The 24,431-nt window shown below is 35.4% G+C and overlaps 2 protein-coding genes across 3 annotated transcripts; both read left to right on the top strand.

The window, feature by feature from the left end:
* The first annotated feature begins 1,817 nt into the window (after nucleotides 1-1,817).
* On the top strand, nucleotides 1,818-14,373 carry LOC127950943 (ralA-binding protein 1). Of its 2 annotated transcripts, XM_052548383.1 has the most exons (10): nucleotides 1,818-1,957; nucleotides 3,231-3,565; nucleotides 5,357-5,791; nucleotides 6,457-6,806; nucleotides 7,804-7,965; nucleotides 9,144-9,275; nucleotides 9,941-10,051; nucleotides 10,366-10,487; nucleotides 10,675-10,795; nucleotides 11,507-14,373. In XM_052548383.1, exons 2-10 carry the CDS (start codon nucleotides 3,319-3,321, stop codon nucleotides 11,810-11,812), a joined length of 1,986 nt encoding a protein of 661 aa, XP_052404343.1. In that variant the 5' UTR covers nucleotides 1,818-1,957; nucleotides 3,231-3,318; the 3' UTR covers nucleotides 11,813-14,373. The 2 variants fall into 2 exon arrangements, with proteins under 2 accessions (XP_052404343.1, XP_052404344.1); XM_052548384.1 differs by lacking the exons at nucleotides 1,818-1,957; nucleotides 3,231-3,565 and adding an exon at nucleotides 5,026-5,143.
* A 1,053-nt stretch (nucleotides 14,374-15,426) lies between these two features.
* On the top strand, nucleotides 15,427-21,953 carry rab31 (RAB31, member RAS oncogene family). Its single transcript, XM_052549737.1, has 7 exons — nucleotides 15,427-15,640; nucleotides 16,559-16,638; nucleotides 17,007-17,088; nucleotides 17,958-18,029; nucleotides 19,009-19,115; nucleotides 19,772-19,881; nucleotides 20,101-21,953. The coding sequence occupies exons 1-7, from the start codon at nucleotides 15,605-15,607 to the stop codon at nucleotides 20,196-20,198; spliced, it is 585 nt and encodes a 194-aa protein (XP_052405697.1). The 5' UTR covers nucleotides 15,427-15,604; the 3' UTR covers nucleotides 20,199-21,953.
* Nucleotides 21,954-24,431: the final 2,478 nt, after the last annotated feature.

The following is a 24,431-nucleotide window of genomic DNA, read 5'->3' as shown; positions in this document are numbered from 1 at the left end:
GACTCTCATTCTGACGGCACCCATTCACTGCAGTGCATCCATTGGTGAGTAAGTGATGCACTGCTACATTTCTCTTCATCTGTTCTGACCTGTTTCGGCTAATTTTTATTCAGCTAATTTAAAACTATTGAGGTTATTAAAACTAATAAAGTTATTTTACATCAAATCCATCATTTAAGTCAATTCTGCTATCGTCTTTCTACCCTCATGTCGTTTCAAACTCACAACACAAAATAGGTTATGATAATGTCAAAGCTGCTCTAACACATACAATAGAATAACATGCTAATCAGAGGCTATGCTATGTTGTACTATAGTTGTAGTTTTAAAAAGTATTTTTGCCTTAGTAAATGTTCATGACCACCGCTGCTGGTTTCCCCTCAAAGATGGTTCTCAGTATGAAAACAACAGAAGTCAAGAAAAACATATGTGTAGTTGTGTGTGTGTGTGTGTGTGTGTGTGTGTGGGGGGGGGGGGGGTTATAGACTAGAAACCAATTTAAACCACATTGACAATATGCTTGAACAATGTTCTGGCTATGGCATCTAATAAATCCAAGGAAGAAAGAATCTCCAGGTTGTTATATTACACAGAGTCCTCATCTCCCACCACAGCTGGCATGAATTTTTGAAAACTGTTTGGCCGAATACAGTGAAGAAAAACATTGTTGCTGCCAGATGCTCTTAACATGTTTTATTGTCATGTGATTTCATCAAGATGGAAGAAAGGTTCAAAGGTCGAGACAGTGTGAAAGCAATTTTGAGCAAAAAACAATCAACAAATGAATACTTAAACTGAATGCTGAATTTTAATTACCTTCTTATCGAGGCAGAATTCTGTTATGAGCAGACATTGGATTTGTACCAGTCAAACCAAAACCATGAGAAACAAAGAAAGAAAGAGAACAAATGGTTCCGGCAGTAAAATAAAATATAATTTACACTTATTTTATTTCAGCTAGCTGCCAATTCAGCATTTCATTTTAATTTAACTTTATGTTTTTATTTTTAATTTATGTTATAGTTAAAAATAAAATATTTTCTTATTAAAATATGATAATATATATATATATATATATATATATATATATATATATATATATATATATATATATATATATATATATATATATATATATATATATATATATATATATATATATATATATATATATGTAGTAGTAGTAGTAGTAGTAGTTAATCAGACAACCCAACTACAGTTTGATTGATATTATGCAGGATTAAAAAAACAAACATGATTTTTGAATTTTTTTTACTAATGGGGGTTATCTGTTATCACAAATGAACTCTTCACACACACACACAATATATATATATAGTATCTCAATTAAATTAAATTATCAGTTCACAAACAGAAACCACTGACTCAGTTGAGTGTTCTGAAGCATGTTCTGCTTCAGTTTTATGATGGATGCCATAAAATATGACCACATTTTTATCTGGCATATCAGATAATAAATTGCACAACCTTAAACAAAATGATAATGCTGACTCATGAAAGTGATATCACAGCAATCCCCTGAAATGACCTAACCAGATGAAGATCATCCAGGAAGGGCTGCTTTTGTTAATAGGCAACGTTTTTCCCCTATCATAAATATGAATAAACTCTTCTGACGTTCCTTCAACTGTAACACTGCACTATTGATCTGTGGCTCAACAGCTTCACCTGCTGGCCTTATCGGCTCATAGAACCTATTGAAAATAATGTAGAAAATTAATATGCAAAACATAATACTTTCGTGGATATTATGTAAATTAATATCCTCAGAAATTCCTCAAATTGATAAGATGAACCCTATGTAAACAGGTGGCAAGTGCAGAATTCTCAAACTAGAGCTCCCATAATTCATGGCGGCTCCATCTGCGCATGCGCGTGTGTCAGACGGGACGTAAACAAGCTACAGGAAGTGCAGCTGTTACATTGATCATAGCGGGTTTGTGAACGGATTCTTTTTTAATATATTTCTACTTGTTCTCTAAGATTTGGTCGGAAATATGGTGTATTTTCTCGCTCATGCAGTGTTTTTGTCTTTTAATAGTTTGTAAGGAAGTATTTGTCCATTAAATCCGAGGTTCGTTAGCAAGCATGCTAGTTTAAGAATGCGTTACATTTAAATGTTATGTTATTAGCGCTGATGGTATCATATGTTTTTTTTTTTCCTCATTGCTAAAGCATCTTTTAAGTGCGGTTCATGTATTGTTTTAACACGTTTTGAAGGTATTCTGTCATATATGGTCTGGATTGTGTTTTCATTCAATGAAACCGCTACTGTCAGGAGAGATTTATTCTGCTCCTAAATCGAGAACATAGTTTCTTCATGGTCTGTCAAAATACAGTTAAATGGCTTCGAGTGTGAGAGTTAAAACCGTGCAACTCTGTTCTCTATGAAATCTGATTTCTTTAGGGGTTTTTATTTTTATTTATTTATTTTTTTGGTTGTGGCAGGGGAGGGCCCACATTTTGTATAATACATAAATGTGAAGGTGACATTAAACGTCAGTTGTGGGACATAAATCTAAAATTATTGTTTATTGTAAAGTAGGATTCTTTTAGATGTACTTTTTAATTATCTTAATATTTTACATTTGTTTAGAATAGGAAAAAAAATAAAACGAATAAAATAACAAAGATTATTAAAACTGTGAGAAAAAAGAAAAAAAAACTAATGTCCATGTTATTTGACACCTAGTACCAACGTGAATATTATTGATGTAAGTTTTTAGGGAATTAAACTATGCTTAAAGTCATCATGAACTCATAAATTACCATATTTACTGTCTAAATATAAAATAAAGTTTATTTAAAGCTTTGTCTGGTTTGTTCCAGTTTGTACTTCTCCACCAATAAAACCATTTTTACTGCAGTGACAGAAAATTCACGAGGTTTTGAGATGCAAAAATCCTCATGGTCACTAGAGGACAGTGATTAGGCTGTATATTATCTGATATAAACATCACTCATGAATTCAAACAGAGTTTACATAATGGGTTTTGAGAGGCATCCTGATCATTTATTTAAAGGTTAACTATTGTAAGATCTAATCGGACAACAATCTGATAAGAACACTGTTGTTTACAAAACACTGCTGCCATGAGGGCACAATGTCTGCAAAATGATCTTCAGCAAAAGCGACATAACAAACTGCCATTCTGAAATGGGATTTAAAGTGTGAAAATTAGAAAAAAAAGTCTGTTTTTCTCTCTCAGGTGATATGGAGAGGTGACGTGTCATCAGAGCCAACATCCAATCCTAGGTCATCGTGCTGCGAGGAGCCAATAGCAGGGCAGCGCAGAGATGACAGAGTGCTTCCTCCCACCCAGTAGCAGCCCTGCGGAGCAGAGGAGGGCGGAGCATCCAGGGGGCGTGGCTCGTACCCCGAGCTCTGAAGAGATCAGCCCCACTAAGTTCCCAGGTCTGTACCGTACAGGTGACCCTTCACCCCCTCATGACGGGCACCACCATGAGCCGCCCGACGCGGTGTCCGATGACGAAAAGGAGCACAACAAGAAGAAGAACAAGTTTAAGAAGAAGGAGAAACGCAGTAAGATAAACACACTCACACACTGTGTATTTTCACTCAACAATGCCCTTATATTGACACTTATATAAAGATGCAAGTAGCATTTATTGTAAATAAAGAAATAACTGGAACACTTTTCATGCTAGTGTAATTTTGGTATCATTGAGATACTATTATAGTTTTTTGGTCCTTTTTATTGCTTTTTTGAAATATGTTAACTATATATATATATATATATATATATATATATATATATATATATATATATATATATATATATATATATATATATATATAATGTATATGTATGTATGTCTATATATAAATAACTGTGTAACAATATATTCGTTTTAAATATACAGTTCATTTAGTAGCTAAATGATAATGAAAAATATTGCAATTAGCTGAAATAAAATGGGTTTACATTTCAGATAAAGTTTGTTCCATTTCTTTTTCTGTTTTTAGTTTTAATTAACTATAATAATCCTGTTTCATGCAAAACATTAAACAAAGACAGTTGTTCAGTTTGAATCCCGTGTAGCATTTGAGCTGCTCTTGATTTTCAATATTTATTATTTCATGCCATCATATTCAAACATTGAGTGTCTAAATTCCTTTTAGAGCCACTGTAGATGTTTGCACAAGATATCCCTGAATCTTTTGTGTAGAGAAATCTGTATGACGCAAGTTTGTAATGGGGCAGAGCCAGTATTCACAATATATTAATATAACTGACCCAAACTACCATTCAAACATTGGTGTCAGTATGTCTTTTATTGAAAGAAATTAATACTTTTATTCAACAAGGATGCAATAAATTGAACAAAAATTTCAGTAAAGACATTTATAATGTTACAAAAGTTTAATGTGTCAAACAAATGCTGTTTGAACTCTCTATTCATTAAAGAATCCTGCAAAATATATCACTATTTCAACAGAAATTTGAAGCCTTTTTCAGCATTGTTAACAAGCATTTTTGAACAGCAAATCAGCACATCAGAATGATTTCTGAAGGATCATGTGTGACACTGAAGACTGGAGGAATGATGCTGAAAATTCAGCATTGTATCACATAAATAAATTACATTTTAAAATAAAGTCATTTTTTATTTGTAAAATATATTAACATTGTTATACTGTCTATTTGATCAAACAAATGCAAGCCTTGAAGAGACTTAAAAGAGACTTCCAAAAACATAAAAAAATGATTACCAACCCCCAAATTTAGAATGGTATTTTGAATATGAAATATCATCAAAGGGCTAGTGAGATATTGTTTTTAACTGTAAAACCCTGCTCTAGTTGATCGTATGGACTTCTGCCCTCAATGTGCACATGTTCCAGTTTCTGTGCAGCTTCAGAGTGAATTTGTTATTTTCCTGCCGCTATATTTAGCCTCCCAGCAGCAGCCTATTGCACACAAGCAGGAAGTGCTGGATCTTTTAAAGACACACCCTGTCCATCCCTGTAGGTGTGTTATAGGAGGGGCCGGTCATGAGCGCTGGCTGTTGGGGTCAGAGCCGCGTTAGTGAGTCAGTGTCAGGACAAGGAAATGGATCACTAAAAAAAACAGCTGGCACAGGGGGATATCGCTAAAATGTAAGGTGACCTCTTTAGAGCAGTTTTTAGTGTCTTTCTCTTGCCCTCGTTTCATTCTGCTAGTTTCAGTCTCACCTAACCTTGAGAGACACAGACGATGGGACAGTAAAAATTGCACAGACGTTAATAGGGCTGTTTCTTTTTAGCATCAAGTATTGGAAGATCTCTCTTCTCTTCACCTTATCTCTTCTTTTTTATCTCCTCTCCCTTTAGCCGAGGGATACGCTGCGTTCCAGGAGGACAGTTCTGCCGATGAGGCCGAGAGCCCGTCTAAGATGAAGCGCTCCAAGGGAATCCACGTCTTCAAGAAGCCCAGTTTCTCCAAGAAGAAAGAAAAAGAATTCAAAGTGAAGGAGAAGGGGCCTAAAGAAGAGAAGGCTAAAGACAAGAAGTCCAAAGACCTGACGGCAGCGGACGTGGTGAAACAGTGGAAAGAGAAGAAGAAGAAGAAAAAGCCCAGCACCGAGCCCGAACCCGTCGTTGCAGAGACAGTTGTGACATTCCGGCCCATCTTCGGAGCGCCTTTAGCGGAAGCGGTGAGGAGAACGGCGCTGTATGATGGGATACAGCTCCCGGCCGTCTTCAGAGAGTGTGTGGACTACATCGAGAGCTACGGCATGAAATGTGAAGGCATCTATCGTGTCTCTGGTACGGCCCTCTTCTGCTTCCTGTGAACTCAAATCTCATGTTTATGTTTATTTAAAGAATATTCTGGGATGTTTTCAGTTATTGCACACAATAATTGTAACTTGCACAAAATGTAATTTATTTTTATAATTATTAAAATGCTGACCAATATATATAATCTATTGACACGTTAATATACATTTTAATCAAAATGATTAAAAACAGACTGTTAATGTACATATAATATACTTTATAACAAATGAGTGATTCAACATTAAGCTAAAAATCACAGATAATATTCCTTTAATCTTATTTTAAGGGATGGCATTGTTACCATTAGACAAAATGACTGACGAATTTCCTTTTCTTTTCTTTTTTTACCAACCATTTTTATTTTCTCAATTCTCAAAAAAAAATTTTTTTTAATTTTTTTTTTAATTGTTCCTACCTTAAAAGTGGGCTTGGATCACTTTTTGTTCCACTTTTGATAACATTTTATTCCTCTTTCTATTTATGATGTTTAATTCAATAACCATTTAATACCTCCCTTCACTTGTGCTCTGACCTCACTTATATCTAAACAGACAATAAACACATGCCGCTTGCCAGATTTAGTTTTGTCTGCATTGAAAAGTCCTAATCATTGCCCCCATGTAAATCATCTTGCCCCCATGTTGTTCCTGCAGGTATGAAGTCAAAGGTTGACGAGCTGAAAGCAGCGTACGACCGTGAGGAGTGTCCGTGTCTGGAGGAGTATGATCCTCACACGGTGGCCAGCCTGTTGAAGCAGTTCCTGCGAGAGCTGCCTGATAACCTGGTGGGTAAAGAGCTGGTGCAGCGTTTCGAGGAGGCCTGCGGGCGGCCCAGCGAGGCAGAGAAACTGCAGGAGTTTCAGAGGCTCCTGGGGGAGGTTCCTGCGGGGAGCAGACTCCTCCTGGCCTGGCTCATCACTCACATGGACCACGTCATCGCCCGCGAGACGGACACCAAGATGAACATCCAGAACATCTCGATTGTGCTCAATCCCACCGTACAGGTGAGTCTGTGATCTACAGGTGATGACCCATGGCTTGATGGGATATGGGTTGTTCAGCACTAGTAGTGGCATGTCCATCTGAAAATGTATTATATATTAATCAAATCTTCTTTTTCATCATGCTGAAATAATTTAGAATTAAATACATTTTTATAAAAAATATTTTTTTTTAGTTCTATAGAAGAATATAATTTTTTTTATTATCATAGTTCCAATCAGATCAATCTAAATAGTAAAAAACAAAAAATCCTTATTGACAGCATTTTTAGTTTATTTATTTTTAAATCTAGTTTTTATTTTCCAAAAATTAGCAAGAGTTGCTTTTTATGTTTCATGTATTTCATATCAATCCACAAGCTCTTTCTTCCCACATAAAAAAAGAAAAAAAAGATGAGCCGAGCAAATATAATTTTCCATTTTTCCATATTTTGTAAATATTCCCTTTATTTTTTTTATTTTTTTTTTATATATAAATGTAGGTTGATTTGATTCCATTTTTACTCTTATAAAAAGGGTTTGAATTAAATCAAAGCATTATTTTTTGAGTTTTCCAACTATTAGCAAGAATTGTTTTATACTATTATCACTAATTTGTTTCTTGTATTCATAATCTTTCTTAAATATAATTAACAACACACATTTTCCATGTGCAATATTTTGTAAATATTCAAGTATTTGCAAAAAGTGAATTTTGTACCCTGGATGGTAGATAGTAGAGGGTAAAGAAGTGAGTGAAATGAAGCCTTGTCTAATCATCACTGATGGTGTTTCAGTGTATGGTTTTGGATGCATTTCTGCTCTCAGACTGAAGGTTGTCCTACTTTATAGTCTCTCAGGACTCATGGAGGATAGAGGTACCCTCATGCCCTCATTTGAGAGAGGACCACAAATAATGCAGAGAATATGATTGGGCAATAACTATATATTTACCTCCCATAAACAGTGGTTCACCATTCCTGTATGAGACCGAATCAGATCTTTGCTCTCTGGTTTGTAGATCGGGAATCGTGTGCTGTACGTGTTTTTCACTCACGTCCGAGAGCTGTTCGGTGATGTGGTTCTGAAGCCGGTCGTCCATCCCCTGCGTTGGTCCAATATGGCCACCATGCCAACCCTACCTGAGACCCAGGAGAGCATTAAAGAGGAGATCCGCAGACAGGTGGGACTCAATACAGCTATAAAATAAAAGAAGTCGATCAATCTCACAAACCTGGCTAATGGTTCACCGTTCAACCCAAAACTTGATTAAAAGATGATGGAATTATATTTTTGTGTAATGAGTAATGCATCTCTTCATGCCATTTTTGTCATTTTGAGATCCAGATCGCATGATTTACCTGGAAGAAGAAGCTGTATGATAGACAAAGTTTAGTTTTATGTTTTACATATGATTAGTTTTATTGTGTCCAAGGCAAATGTGACCCTAGAACAAGGAAATGCGTGTGATATTCAAAACAGGAGATGAAGCCAAACTTTGTGAGTGAGGAGAGACTGGAAACAAAACAGATCTGGAGCAGAGGAAATAAAAAGAGTCCTGATGTGTGTGAATCTGTAGCTGCTGTCACATGACTTCAGCAAGATAACCGTAACACTACATTTAATGACTCAGAGGTGGATCTTTGTGAGAAACATTCTCAATTTCGTTAATTAGAGGTATCGGCTTTGTCTCAGATGTTTCTCATAAAAACCTGTTGAAGGAATAAGACACATTCATATGAAAATCTCTGACTTTGATTGCAGATTGCTGAACACCGTTTGAGATTTAATTTAGTAAAGACTGGGGTCCTTTTCTCAGGAAAAAAGTCAAAGCAACAAGAAAAAAAACTGCATCATTTGCTCTAGGACAGCTAAGTCTTGTTTGTGAGTCAGTGAAATTTCGGACACCAAAAACTGTCACCGAAAGAGCAAAAAAAAAGCGCATTTTCGGTTTCAGCCGAAATGGTTTTGGAGAACTGAAATCATTGACCAAAAACAGTAACGTTTAAATAGCGGTTCTCCAATGGCACATATCATATTTATCTATTATTATACGTTTAACTTAACCTGTTAGTGATGTTTTATTTAATATGTGTTTAAATAAATCTGTTGAAAACTTGATTTTGTTAATATTTATATTTCAATGACGTATTGGAACAGAAAGCGTATTCTAGTTTTACATGCAATTTAAATGTTTGTACACCCAGTTTTTATTTTAAATGTTTATTATGCATTGGTAGATTATTTCATTGTTAAATAAACATTATATTAGCTATCTGTAAATGGAAACTTCTTCTATTTCAGTTTCAGTAAAAGTCGATTTCAGTGCATCACTAGTGATTTGCACGTGTTTTTCTGCAGGAGTTCCTCTTGAACCGTCTGCACCGAGATCTGCAGGCCGGTGTGAAGGATCTGTCCAAGGAGGAGAGACTCTGGGAGGTGCAGAGGATCGTCACCGCACTCAAACGCAAGCTCCGCGAGGCCAAGAGACAGGCAAGACATCAGCAAACATCTCCTAATGAGTCTGTCTGCGAAAGAACCATCAAATACAAAAGGGGCTTTTCCTTACTGAAAGAATAATGGTGACATTTGAAGTTGGAAATGTTATCAACTCAAAATACAAATAGAAAGAGAGCGGTACTGGCTAGAATTAATGGGAAATACACAATGTGGAAGAATTTACATTTTATTCTGTTTCTTAAATATTGCGAGAAATAGATGGAGTATTGTAATGTCCTATATCTACACCTATACTTACCTCAAAAGTAGCATGTAAACCACTTGTTGTATTGTTTTTTTTATTTTATTTTTACCCTGCATTTCTATGTAAAAATAGATGAAATTTTATATTAAAAATAAAGAACAGAAAGAAGAGTGAGAAATGAGTGAACAAAAACCACAACTTTTTTATTAAAAGAGATCAGATTTAAAAAAAAAAAAAAATTAATCAAAGAAAAACTTGAAAGATGTTGTTTTAATTAGTTGTTTATTTATTTATTATTCACAGTAGCTATGTCATTTAGCATAATTATAAATCATAAACAAGCAGAGTTAGGAAGAAACTGGCCACTAAAAACAATTGTTCCCATTGTTCATCATGCCTCTCTTCTAGAAAGCTCCTCACGTGTTGTTTGATTTCTGTCCCTCTGAATCTGCAGGAGTGTGAGACTAAAATCGCGCAGGAGATCGCCAGCCTGTCTAAAGAGGACGTCTCAAAGGAGGAGATGTCTGAGAACGAGGAGGAAGTCATTAATCTTCTCCTGGCACAGGTGAGGCCACCTGCTCGTGTTTCAGGTGCTGGCTCGACTCTGAAACGGCTACACAGATAAACAAATCAGCTGGTCAATTGTAAGCATCACGGTACTTTGCATAGTATTCGCCAGAGCCGTTTTTTAACACAGAAACACATAATGTGCGGATGCATGCATGCACACCTAAGCAGCATGTGAAACAGGGCTCTTTTTTCTGTCATTTTGCAGTTCTGCTCTGCAGTTTTGCTGCATACTTGCACTTGTGCACTGTTGAATTGAGATGCAGCCGATGATTCTTTCAGTGGTGATGTTTTCTCTACTGCCCCCTGCAGGAGAATGAGATCCTAACAGAGCAAGAGGAGCTGATATCACTGGAGCAGGTGCTGCGTCGCCAGATAGCCACAGAGAAAGAAGAAATTGAGCGACTGCGTGCGGAGATCGCAGATATACAGAGGTGAGCGTTAACACACAGGCAAAATGATCAAATTTGTTGCTAATTATAATAATACATATTCATAATCATGGGATTTGTGTGGGAAGCAACATTTTTGAAAAGTCTCTTCTGCCCTTCAAGGCTCATTTTCTGGTTTATTTTCTGCTTGAAATGACACACAAACACACACACACACACACACACACAGCCGTCAGCAGGGCCGCAGTGAAACAGAGGAGTATTCATCAGACAGCGAGAGCGAGAGTGAAGATGAAGAGGAACTGCAGATGATTCTAGAAGACCTGCAGAAACAGAACGAAGAGCTAGAGGTGAGAGCTTTGTTCATATGTTCTAACCTTTTAGGTCCTAACCTTTTTAGTTAATGTTGTTAACTTTTTCAAGCTTTCCTATTTGTGCTTGTTTTGTTGCATTGTCTGAATTACATTAGTTTATAATAAAAATGATAATAATCATTATTGTTATTATTCTTATTATTAAACGAGTCCTTAAAAAAAAAAAAACTTCAAGTTTTAGAATCTTAAAAAAAAGAAAAAAGAATCGGCTCTCAAATCTAACTGGATAAACCATGTTAAAAACTGCTGAAAAATAGTCAACATAACAGTTATTTTAATATAATTCAGATAGTATCGTTTTTATTAATATTTTGAATTTTAATGTTTATATATAAAATTTAGTTAAAAAAATATATTTTCAAATTTTTTTTTTTTTTTTGTCATTTTTATTAAACACTGTTTTGTTGAATATTGTACAAAAAAATAAGTATTCTAATACATAAAGTTCAACTAAGTTAAAATTTGAAATGTTGAATTCAAGAAGCTTCCGATGGACAAATTCAAGTGCCATCCTACTTTTTTTATACTCAAGAAATATATTGTTTTAATAGAAATATATTGAGCCGCTTGGCTTCTGTAAATGGCTAATTACTTAATTATATTATTTGCTTCTTAGCATTTGGCATAAACTACTCGTTGAATTCTATGCATTAGGCTCATCTTTGTCTTTGTTTTGTGTCACTGCAGAATAAAAACACTCATCTGAATCAGGCCATTCACGAGGAACAGGAGGCCATATTGGAACTGCGTGTTCAGCTCCGCCTCCTTCAGACTCACAAGCTACAGCAGGAGCTCATATCCCCGCCCACTTCCGAACAGGCCCCACCCTCCCAACCCAGCCCAGAGGAGCGATCTAGAGCGGACGAGCCAATCAAACGTGCCGCAGCGGTCGCCATAGAACCCACTGCTGCTGCCGCCCCAGCCAATGGGAAGCCTGGAAAAGATGCCATGAAGCCATCGCCCAGCAAAGACAAGAGGGAGGCCAACCAGTAAACCATCTGACCATCACTACACCTACGCTTGTGTTAGCTCATCACATAACTGTGACATCTTGGGTCAAGGGTCAGCAAGGTGAAGTGAGACGGTCGTTACACTGGGAGAAAACTGGACAGCAGAGTACGATAGCGAGATGTGATGTGTAGGTCAATAGGTCTAAAGACAGGCGAGTATGGGAAACATTTCTGATTGGTCATCGTCACAATGGAGTGAAATTGGATTCTTTTGACACGTTTAAGCTTGTATGTGAAATTGCAGCAGCACAATCAGATCTTTTGTGAGTGCTCAGATTTGACCTGCCCTTTGACCCCCATCTAAAAAGATAGGCTACTTCTCTTTCTAAATAGTTAAGAGTATTAGGGGTTTGTGTTTAAAAATCCCAAGTTTGTTAAAACGTCCAGGTTGATTTTTACTCAAATCAAGAGAAAAAATAGGTATTATATTATATTATATTGCATTAAGAAAATTAATCTTATTATTTTTTTATTTTTTTTGGCATTCTAACATTATTTACATTACTATTAAGCACTTTTCTGCATAATTGACATTATCTTAATTTAAATAAAATGTCATTCTCATGACGGAAATAGAAAAAATATTGATATATTATTTACATTATGAAATATATATCATATTGTATCAAGTATGTTGTACTGCTTTTATGCAGATTTAAATAGAAAACTTGTGCAAATTGTTCTTAATAGTCATTAAATTAATGTCACAATGCATAAGAAATTTTTTTTTTAATTTTCTTTATGCAAACGTATTTTTATTTTCTATTTTGGGTTAAAATATATGAAAGCCTGTTTCCATGGAATAAAAATAAAGTGTAATTGCATCTCCCAATTTTGACAAAAAAGGTCAGAATTGTGAGACTTTTTTCCTCACAATTCTGAGTTTACGTCTGACAATTCTTCTCTTGCATTTTACTTGTTTTCTTCAGGATTTTGAGTTTACATTTCACAATTCAGTTTTTCCACCACATAAAAAAAAGAAAGAAGAAAAGCTAGTTGTGACTCAAAATTCAAAATTCTTTGTTTCCTGCAGTTGCTAGTTTAACTCATAATTCTGATGGAAAGATTCTAATTTTGATAGATGATTTCAAGAGACAACGTTTCAAGATAAAAAGTTGCTATTACCTTTTTATTTATTTACGGCATGAACAGGCTTTTATATAAATATGAAATTTTTTTCTTAAAATAAATACTTCAAGCATTTCATGAAATACTAATAGGATGTTATGATTCATCCTGTGTGGAAGCACCAAACCACAGGTGACGAACATCCATATCTTCTGTGTTCACATTACATTTAGTGCAAAAACAGTCATTTCAGGCAAGCAGTTATACTTTTTTTTGGTTACAAATGCATTTTATTTATGCAGTTCTGCTCATAATTAAATCCCGAAGGAGTAAATACATTGAGAAATATCCTGGATGTCTGTTGCCAATACAGAAATAAGGAAAAGAGAATTCTTAATGGGCTGCCAGCTCTCCAGTTGTGGGTCCAGGTCTAGAACCGAGATCAAACTGAGTGAAAATCAGTGAAATGAAGTGCCATAGGTGACTGTGTGCAGCCGCACGGAAGAATTACTTTGAAGATGCTCTGGGACATTGTCATACAACTAGATTGTATTTGGAGCTATTAAGATATTCAAAGGAGATGGTTTTGAATGTTTATTATAAATTTCAATATTTAATAATCCTATAGAAACATCTAATCTGTAAATGCACTAAACAGTGCAGATCTGCACTTGTAGAATGAGAACGAAATGATTGCCGTTTGTTGTGGAGTTGATAAGTTTTTGTCAGTTTCCGTACGTGTCACGCAATGTTTTTTAAAACAAATTTCATGAAGCACAAGAATATATTTGATCAGTGATAAAGTTTGAGGGCTTATTATGGGTGAAGTTCAGGTGATCAGAATCAAAGAAAAGATATTGCATGAATAAAATGATTCTTATATTTGAAAGAAAGCTTTTTTTTGAAATATGAACAACTTTTTTTCTGCTCCTGAAGTTTTGGCACCGTTGTTACAGATGTTCTGAAACACTGATCAATAGTCATTTTGGAAACTTGCTCTAGATTGTCACCAATTCTTTTTTTTTTTTTACCACCAATATTCTCTGTTTCATTTTTTTTTGTGTGATTTATTATTATTTTTGTCTAAAGTGCTTGTTGAATGCTAGTGTACTACTGGACTTTTGTATGTTCTTATTCTCTTTCAGATATAACACATTTCCTCCCTCATTTTGCTTTTGGTTTGTTTTTTACTTTACTATCTTGTCATGCTATCAGATCCTGTTTGATTCTAATCCAAGCTATTGACAGACTGTTTGTCCAACTACATTGTATGTGTTGAAAAATAGAAAAAAAGAAAGAAAAGCTCTTATTTCCCCCCAGATTTCTCTCTGTTAGAACTGATCTCAAAGAGATACACACCTGCTCATCTACTTTTGGAAATGATAGTTTTTCATATTATAAACAAAGCTATTATAGCCCATGATCATTGTGGACAGAATGCTGCCATCTAAAATAAAATGATAGGTTGGACATTAATTCAAGTCTGAAGATTTTTGACTGGAACACAGAATATGAAGGTGGAGATCATGCTGCTGTGATTAGTGTTACCACAGTTATGGACAGACAGGACAGGTATGTGGTCTTATTTAACACAAGGTGAAGGTTTTCTCTGTCTAGGTTCCTACTGCAGGCCTTGTTTGATTTACATACTATTCAGTGTACGTTACAGGCTGAGAAAACCTCTGGATACAAAGTCATCTAACCATACTGTGATTTAAACAGCATTCATTTTCTTGTGTTATTGCATATGAATTTGCATGATTATGACTATTATGATAATGAATAGCAAAATATATGTTATTTATTCATGTTACATTAGTAATTTTATTATTATTATACAAGTATATTATGGCTTTATAAAGTATCCACATAATTATGCATTAATCCATCAAGTTAAAATGTGAGCATGGACCACAAAATCAGTCTTAATAAGTCGCTGGGGTATATTTGTAGCAATAGCCAAAAAATATTGCCTATTGTATGAGTCAAAATGATTGATTTTTCTTAAATGACAAAAATCATTAGGAAATTAAGTAAAAATCTTGTTCCATAAAGATATTATGTAAATGTCCTACCGTAAATACATCAAAACTTAATTTTTCATAAGTACTGTCCATTGCTAAGAACTTCATTTGGACAAATTTAAAGGTGATTTTCTCAGTATTTAGATTTTTTCTTTCTGCACCCTCAGATTGCAGATTTTCAAATAGCTGTATCTCAGCCAAATACCGTCCTATCCAAACAAACCATACCATAAACAAATTTAAAAAAGCCCCTTATGATTGGTTTTGTGTTACAGTAAAAACGTAGGCCTTGGTGTACAGACAGACAGATAGATAGATAGATAGATAGATAGATAGATAGATAGATAGATAAAGGTAACTAGACTAAATACTAAAAATATGAAAAAAATAAAATCATATGCAAATAACAGTAATCAAGAGCGTACATTTGTTCAATTCACACTGTTTATTATTATAATTTATATTATTTGAACACTCTCTCTTTGAGGCGTGGTTTATGTCACGTGATGTAAGTGACAGCTCGGTCGAAATTCTCCAGTCGGTTTCCGTTAGCTTTGGGAAGAGATGGTCAGAGTTTGTTTTTTACGGATGAACAGTCCGCTGGCACCGTGATGGATGAGAGTCGACAAAACAATACAGGAGACTGCTAAAATAATGTTTCAGCTGCCCTAACGTGCTTTCCAATGGCCATCAGGGAACTGAAAGTGTGTCTGCTCGGGGTGAGTTGAGATTCCTCCGTCTGCGGCTTCAGGATCATCGACACAAACACACCGACTGACTGGAACTCCTTATTTCTGAGTCCTTTTGTCTTTCTCAACACGCACCGTCACGAAATTCCTCTTTCAGTCATGTGAACCATCGTGATTTGTACATACAATATCGTCGGGTGTTTTATAAGAGAGCTGGAGCTAAAGCTGGACGTGGTTTCGCATAAATTCATTCTTTTGGAATGTTTGCGGCCATGACGTCACCGCCGGCTGTGTTCGAAATGGAATTCTAGCGCGCTGCGCTCTTTACTTCACATTGCGCAGTGTTGCATGTTATTTAAAAATGAACAGAAGAAAATACTACCATACTACTTTCTGACTGTGTCTGCACTATGTATACTGTGCACAGATTTTCTTTTTGCATTAAATACCCAAGCTGTAACAAACTGTGATTTAAAGGTCTTAATGACTTTTCGTCTGAAACTAACATAAAGTTAAAGACATTTTATGCAAAGTTTGATTTAAAATCCATTTCAAGTTGATAACCAATGTGATTAAAGCAAACATGATATAATAAATCCAAATAACAAAAAATGCAGCATACAAAAGTTCAAAACACTTATTCACTAGAAACTGATGTTAAGTGCTTTGTGGATATGGTATTTTGTAAAGCATACTGTGTGTTATGGCAAAAGTATGGCATTCAGGTATTTTATACATTCATACATTTCTATTCCATACAGTGTACAGTATGCATACTTCAGAAGTTACATACTGAAAAAAAAAATGAAATCTCTAATTCTTAATGTCCACATCATTTTATCTAGTTCTTTGATAGTCACACACCGAAAGACATGTAAACATTGATCATTGGTCGTATATTTCATATTTCACAATGTTTCAGTGCTTTTGTTTTTCTCATAATCACAGGACACGGGTGTGGGGAAATCAAGTATCGTGTGTCGATTCGTTCAAGATCACTTTGACCACAACATCAGTCCAACGATAGGGTAGGTGCATCTGGTGAGGTGAAGAATCACATCTGGAAGAGGAAGAATGTGTGCCTAAATATACCTTCATGAGTCAAACCAACAGTTTTAAACAGCTGACTCAGAGTCAGTTCAGTTGTTTCCTCTCAGTTTTGTTTACATCAGCACATGCTGATTTTCTCGGTTATGTTACTCATTACACTTGGATAGAAGAATATTTTTAGCTTTGCACAATTTGCATTTAAACTCTTTTTTCTTTCATATTTTAGTCACTGTTACTGCGAGATCATTTCCTGCTTAAATGAAGACTGTATTACACAGTTTATATACATGTTTACTATAACAAATAAATTCATATGTTTATCATGATAATGTAATCTGTTTTGCAGTGCATCTTTTTTAACTAAGACTGTCCCCTGTGGAAATGAACTTCACAAGTTTCTGATTTGGGACACCGCGGGGCAGGAACGAGTGAGTGAATTTTTATTTTGTTTTATTCATTTAGAAATTGAAGTTTAGGTATATGTATCTTTTATGAACCTTTTACTTATATATATATGTGTTTGTTCATTTTTGTTTAATCTGAGACAGTCTTTTTCTTCCTTAATGTCATAATTCTGTATGAATCTCATGCAACCTGAACAGAGTTTATTAGCTAAAAACTATATCCCATGATTCCATAGCATACAGCTTCTGTTTTTCACCCACATATATACACACACACAGGTTTGGGTTCCTGTCAGTATCTGTGCCCCTTAACACCCAGCCTAAATGAATAGTTCAGAAAGGAAATTATCTTATTTCTGTTTGGAACATCTTGTGAGTGAGTAAATTATGACAAAAGTTTATTTTTTGGATGAACTCTCCCTTTAACACAAGATTAAAGGATGTCAGAAGATTCTAAGTCATCCCTGTGTGGCACATTTGACATCACAGTTGTTATTTAGAGAAATCTCATTTCATTTCCAACATACACACTCAGAGTTAAGAGTTCACTGTAGGTGTGACTCATCGGGTGTGTGTGAGTTTGGGAAGTTCTGGCAAGACTTTGTGTTCACGTCTGTATGTCCAATATTACTGTCTGTTCAGATCACTCGGAAAATATGTGTCTCCTTTTGAACTTTACATCATCTTCTTTACAGCACACATATAAGTCATCCTAATATGCTTTATTAAAACAATACTACAGGAGCTACATTTTTTTTTCATTTGCCTCTAACCCCATGTAAGAGCAAAAGTATTAGAGATGCTTGCCTTATTAAAAAATATAATCATCAAAATGAAAATGTGAATCTTTGAAAGCTCCCAACATTGACAGTGTATATTATATTTTTCTGCAGTTTCATTCGTTGGCTCCCATGTATTACAGGGGCTCTGCAGCAGCCGTCATTGTTTACGACATCACAAAGCTCGTAAGTTGTATTATAGTATGTTTGCGCAATTGATTTTCAAGTTGCTTCTATTTCAAAACCATGTGTTTAAGGTGCAGTACACTGAAATGTGTCATTTTGATTGATTTCATGTGTATTTGTTTATAATCATGGAAGGAATTAAGAAGTTTTGAAAGAGCAATCACAATTGAGATTCTTTGTTTCTTAAACTGATTTCGCATCAATGTCTCAAACTGTGCTCAAACTTTTCAAAACAAAAGTCAAAGATATCAGTATGAATATTTCTCTTCAAATTCATCCAAGATCAAATAATCTGAGCTGCTATCCATGTTTTATAACTGGAATCAATTTTATAGCTCTGTACTCTTACGGGATGACAATTACTGATGCATTGGTGTCTATTTCATTTGATCTCCTCTGGAATATCAGGGGCTGTTTACATAAACGGGCGTTTTGACTGTTCGTTTACATCAAAACAGCGTTTTGGGGACTGAAAATGCATATTTTTGTAAAGAGGTTTCAAAGTGTTTTAAAAAAACTGCACAGTTTTCATTTCTGTGTAAACACCCAATACAGGAATCTTTGAAAACGATGACATCATTGGCGTGTGTAGCACGTGTTAAGTATGTAGACATGCGCTGTATGTGTCGATTTTAAAAGCAAGTGTGAACAAACATTCACAACAGTGGCGGAGTACATGGTACTGTTGTTGCTGCTCAAGAGTTTGCTAACACTTCTTCAGCAGACTGTGGATTTACTTCACCAGTATTACAACCAACAGTCATACACAACATATAATTGTTTCTCTTTTCTGTTATTGTTTACTAAGAAGATGACAGCGCCAACTACTGGCCTGGATTATGTAATAGAGCGTTTTGGGCCATTGCATCCTTGTCGTGTAAACATAGGATCAGAAGCATCTTAGACAAAGTTGATACTTAAATGAAATGTACAGTTTTTTGAAGCTCCATGTGTTTTGTGATGTGTCTGGTTTCTGAAGGACTCTTTCCAGACGTTGAAGAAGTGGGTGAAGGAGCTGAAGGAACACGGGCCGGAGAATATAGTCGTGGCTATAGCAGGAAATAAAACCGATCTGGGTGATATCAGGTTAAACACAAACCTTCCTCTTTCTGAAAATGCATTATACTCTCTAAAGTTTCTTTCCAAAACCTGCAGCCGCTCAGCTTACATTTTCATATTTGATATGTAGTATGTGATCATTTCACCTGAAGTCGACATGAAATCAAAATTGCACATTAAGAGCCGATTAAATTCATCAAAATGTCCATAACTAATGTTCACAACTTCATAAATAAAATGTAATAATTTGCTATCCAGCCAGTTCCTAAAGCGTAAACACAAGTGCTGCTTTCACATTGTGGTGGTAAACAATGGTCTGCGAATGCTGTTTCACTTTAGTTGTGATTATTATAGAGGTTTTTTTTTTGTTTTTTTTGACTTTTCACTTCTGAGAAACTTGGACTTACCATCGTCTCAATGGCAGCTGATCCTTCAAGACCGTGTCACTGTTAATTCAGCAATTTCCATTTAGAAATTTTGAATCACTTTTCCCAACTCTCTGTCTTTGTGTTTGTTTAACTATTCGACATTTGCAGCAGTCCAGTGCTCGTTTACCTCAATCCCCCCTGATGTTTGTGTCACCCCTGTCCTCAATTGAACACCTTCCTCAGGCTAATCAAACACTCAATGATTTCTGAGTGAGCTGATGGTTTACTAATATTCAATGGGGTTCTTTATTTTAGGGAGGTTCCAACTAAAGAGGCAAAAGATTTTGCAGAGTCCATTGCAGCCATATTTATGGAGACCAGTGCCAGAAATGCAGTAAACATAGAAGAGCTGTTTCAGAAAATCAGTAAGTATTACCAAGACTAGTCAAGTCTCCACTCTACATCTGGCCCACTGTAGTAAACCCGAACACTATAGCGTATAGTGATTTGTCGCATCTTCTCCCTCAAGTCAGTATGGATGTTTATTTCTTGCATATTAAGTTTGCATCTTTTCCCCCTGAATTTTTAAGCAGAATTCAGAGTAAAAACATTCATGACATGTTCATGTTCTCATCTCTGTGTAGGTCGACAGATCCCTCCGCTTGAGAACACAGACGCTGACAGCCACGAGTCTTTTAAACTGACAAGGCAGCCTCCTCCCTCCAGCAGACGCTGCTGTTAGACATCCATCCATCCATCCATCCATCTGCAAGTCACTACAAACACCCTACAACATGACTTCCTGTGGTACTTGACCCAAGCGATACATAGATGAGGATCACAGTACACACAAATCAATGTGTGTTAATGTAGGAGTCTGTTAGTCTGATGTGGATACGGTCACATGACTGATAGACACATAATGCAGTAGGAAACACAGCAATTCTGCCTCTGAACCATTTTGTACCAAGTCAGAATGGTTTCTGAATATCGTTTTTTCATGCTGAGCAACTCTTGAGACATGAGTTATCTCAACATGGAATAATTTTCTTATCAAGTCTTTTTAAATGCAGCACAGATTTGTGACAAATAGAAATGCTAGTAGTTAGCCCGAAGTTTACACAAGAATAAGTGCCTTAGAAAATGCCATTTTTATGTTTGGCATTGCCGCTTTGATTCATAAAAACAATAGTTTTAATAGGTTATTTCTAATCTGGCTTTGACCGTTTACGATGACATAGGATCTGATGAAGCCTAGATGAAAGATTGACATTCGCAAATGTGTTAGTCACACACAGTGTTTATTGTATTATGTATTTACATACCACTACTGCTTCATACTAATAAACCGTGGGTCTAATATGTCATTATTGTAAAGCTGTGTGTAATTGCACATTGTTTTTATTTCAATAATTTTAATTAATTATACGGACACTGTAAAATAAAGTGTTGTCAATTTATTCATTCTTAAAATAAATAAAGGATAAAACTGGTTATTGGTAAAAAATGCAAAACATCATTATAATGTAGAAATTTTCCTTTATTAAATGGAAATATGTGGAAATCAGCCACCAGGGGGCACAACTGGCTTTAAAGTGGACACATGTTTTGTTGGTTCTTTCTGCAAACCTCTGCTTACCTGTTGCTGTCAATGTTGAAAAGCCTCAACTGTCCATATTCTCCCCACTAAAATTTCGGAGTTTGGTGATTTTTTTCAATTTGCAACCGAGAAAATGCCGTTCATCTGTTAAACAGGTACACTTGTTATCTGGTCAGATAGTTTGCAAGTAAAACAAACCATCACTAGGTTGATTCCCCCATAAAGGTAAAACACTGATTCAGTGGCACTTTCTCTCGTGAGTTACAGGAATCGGTTCGACTGATCTGTGGCACATGGGGATCATGCCGATGGTTGGGTCATTATTTTTGCAATTCCATTTGGTGACACTAGTGCTTCAGAAATTACACACTTCACCTTTAAGGCTAAAAGCATAAAAGCAGGGTAATTGTGCACTCTTATATAACCAGCCTACCTTGGTGTGGTCGTGAGTGGATTGATTGCCTGTCCTGTGCAGTAGTTTTTTTAATTTAGTAATCAGAATGATCTTTTCTGTCAGTCACACGCAGCACTGGTTCTCCTCTAACAGTTTAGTTTTTTTGTTCATAAATCATCACAGTCATTATTGACAAAGCATCACATGTAATTTAACATTTAATATATCTGTCTAATTATATCTCTTTTCTAAGTTAGAAAGACTAAAAGTTGGTGTGAATGCACATGGATGCCTTAACGTAGCAAATTCAGTCTGAATCATAAGAGCTAGACGAGATCTGGTAATAATGGTCATATTCAGTTAAACATTTTGTAAATAACTTTATATTTGTATTTTTAAGTCTACCTTTTCTTAGTTAACTTAATGTTTCCATTTTGTGATATAACAATGGTATCAAACACACTTTGTACCAGAAGTCATCAATAAACTACAAATGCAGTATGCAGATGTTTGCTTGAAATATTATTGCATATTTTCTTCTTATTTAATTGTTTTTATTGATGAGTATTCATACAGATTTGGACAGTGCTGAAGATGTAATAGTTTTGGGAGATAAAAGTCAAGTTTTTTACTGCGGTGGTCCTATGTAAAGGTTACAGTACAATAGGTTTTATAAATCCCAAAGGAGCAATTTAGCACATAGGCAGCTACAGCTGTCCAATTTTTTCTTCTTTAAAGGAAATACGGGTCTAAACTTTTCAGCACTGTTGCTGTATCTCAGCAGTAGACTTTCCAGAGCAAAATATCTGATTCAGTTAAGTGGGCTTTTAGTTTTGTTTTGATTTTCTCTGTGTGGTGTTTGGAACTGGTACCATTTGAACATTTTAATAGTGCTGTGGACGCTTTTTAAAAACAACATGAACCAGCATTTGCAACACAAAAGTCAAAAGTTTGGACACTTGACTGAACTGATATTTTGCAGTTAAAACCTGTGAAGTTAGTTTTGCAGAAATAGACAATGTATGTACGTATTTATGCTACTATTCAAAATTTTGGGTTTTGAAAGAAGCTCAGTACGGCTGCATTTATTTAATCAATACAGTAGTACATTAAAACTGGTTTTATTGTGAAAAACAAAAACCTACGTTTTTTTATTGTAATGTAATATATAATGTAATTTATTCCTGATGCAAAGCTGAATTTTTTTGCATTACTCCAGCCTTTAGACTGCAGTCACATTATCCTTTAGCAATAATTTTAATATGCTGATTTGCAGCTTAATAAATATTTCTTAATATTTTTTTGGAAACTGCCATTTACTTCATTTTCAGGATTCTTTGATAAATATAAAATTTAAAATAGCATTTATTTGACATAGAAATCTTTTGCGACCTTATAAATGTCACTTTTGATCAATTTAACTTCGGAATAAAAGTATTAATTTCTTTACAATTAAATTAAATCTTCCTGACCACAATCCTTTGAACAGTAGTGTATGCATAAATATATTTGTGTATATATTAATGTATTTGTTATTTTTATTTATTATTTTGAAGGAAGAGGATCAAACAAGTGTACAGCATGCATGAATATATGAACTTTTGACAACATAAGCATAGGGTTTCTTTGAGGTGAATGGTATTTAAATCACATCATTAGGGGGTACCTCAGGGTTCAGTGCTTGGTACTCATCTCTTTACAATTTCCACAAACATCATTGGCTTCTTGTACATTATTTTTTACCGCTGCACTGACAACAAAAAATTCAACAAATTTTTTGCACCTTAGGTTGCTAGAGTGTTTTGAGTGGTCGCCAGTTGGTTGCTTACTGACCCAAGTCAAAATATATATGAAATTCTGATATGGCTCAGCTCCCTTCTTTAAAGCTTATGGGATTTTTCCTGTTTTACCATCCCCCAGTTGGAAATGGTAAGTCCAAACCTCAGAAAAGTAATTGCACACCGCAACAAGCTGTACAATTTGAGGTTTCATGTTTTTAACACAAATTGTGTGGCATGGAACAAACAAGCTACAGGAAAGATTTTAGGCTTAGTAAATGCCCCTAATTAAGACTCTTCTTTTTCCATCTTGTTTGTCACATCACAGTAGAAGACAACCAACTATTTTCTCTTATACACTCTTATAAATAAAGCTTCTTTATTGACATCTATGGTTCCATGAAGAAGCTTTAACAACCATGGAATCTTTCCATTTTGTTTTTATAGTTGAAAGGGTTATTTAGACTGTTAATGTTATGCCAAAAATGGTTCTTTTAAGACTTGTTCACTGCAAAGTGTGGTATCTAAATTGCACCAATGGGGAACCTCAGGGTTCGGTGCTTGGTCCTCTTCTCTTTACAAGTTCCAAACACATCACTGGGTCTCAGGCACATGAATTTATACATATTACTTGTGCACTGACAATGTAAAACCTGTTCTTTAGCTCCTTGCTATATGGTTGCTAGTGTGTTTTTAATGGCTGCTTACTGACCCAAGTCAAAGTCTATACATGTATTTCCTTATACACGCATATGGTTGCATGAAGAAGCTCTAACAACCATGAATTCTTTAACATTCCTCTTTTATAGTAGAAAGGTTCTTTTAGATTATTTATTTTCATTCTGATTTTCTGGGCCATGATATTGTGTTTGCGACATCTGCTGGGTCAGAGCTATGTCAAGCACAACTCGATCCGATGTTCAAGTATTGTTTTGATTAGGAACCTTTGGAAAGCCCTTGAAAAGAAAGGAAATGGAACAATGTGTCTAACTCTTCTTGCTTCCTATTGCTTCTGCCATGAAAATAAAGGCTTTTGTTCTGTGCAGATTACTTCTTAAGCTCAGCTAACTCTCTGGCTGACCCCGCAGACCCTCTTTCATCTCAGGTAAAACAGCTGTAATACCTGAGTGACCTTTGTGATGGCCAGAGGTGATGCAGGTGTTCTTGGCCGGTGGGTGTTTGTGACAGGTTGACGTTGGGGTT

The sequence above is a fragment of the Carassius gibelio genome, chromosome B2, assembly GCF_023724105.1.
Source record: "Carassius gibelio isolate Cgi1373 ecotype wild population from Czech Republic chromosome B2, carGib1.2-hapl.c, whole genome shotgun sequence".
Taxonomy (NCBI): Eukaryota; Metazoa; Chordata; class Actinopteri; order Cypriniformes; family Cyprinidae; genus Carassius; species Carassius gibelio.
The sequence above is the reverse complement of the archived record's forward strand: the minus strand, read 5'-3'. Positions and strand labels throughout refer to the sequence as shown.

Excerpts from the sequence above, each read along its gene's own strand:
- LOC127950943 (XM_052548383.1), top strand. The coding sequence starts at position 3,319 with ATGACAGAGTGCTTCCTCCCACCCAGTAGCAGCCCTGCGGAGCAGAGG. Across the intron at positions 6,807-7,803 it reads TGCTCAATCCCACCGTACAG|ATCGGGAATCGTGTGCTGTA; the intron begins GTGAGTCTGTGA and ends TCTGGTTTGTAG. Across the intron at positions 10,488-10,674 it reads GAGATCGCAGATATACAGAG|CCGTCAGCAGGGCCGCAGTG; the intron begins GTGAGCGTTAAC and ends ACACACACACAG.
- rab31 (XM_052549737.1), top strand. The coding sequence starts at position 15,605 with ATGGCCATCAGGGAACTGAAAGTGTGTCTGCTCGGG. Across the intron at positions 15,641-16,558 it reads TGAAAGTGTGTCTGCTCGGG|GACACGGGTGTGGGGAAATC; the intron begins GTGAGTTGAGAT and ends TCATAATCACAG. Across the intron at positions 17,089-17,957 it reads ACACCGCGGGGCAGGAACGA|TTTCATTCGTTGGCTCCCAT; the intron begins GTGAGTGAATTT and ends ATTTTTCTGCAG.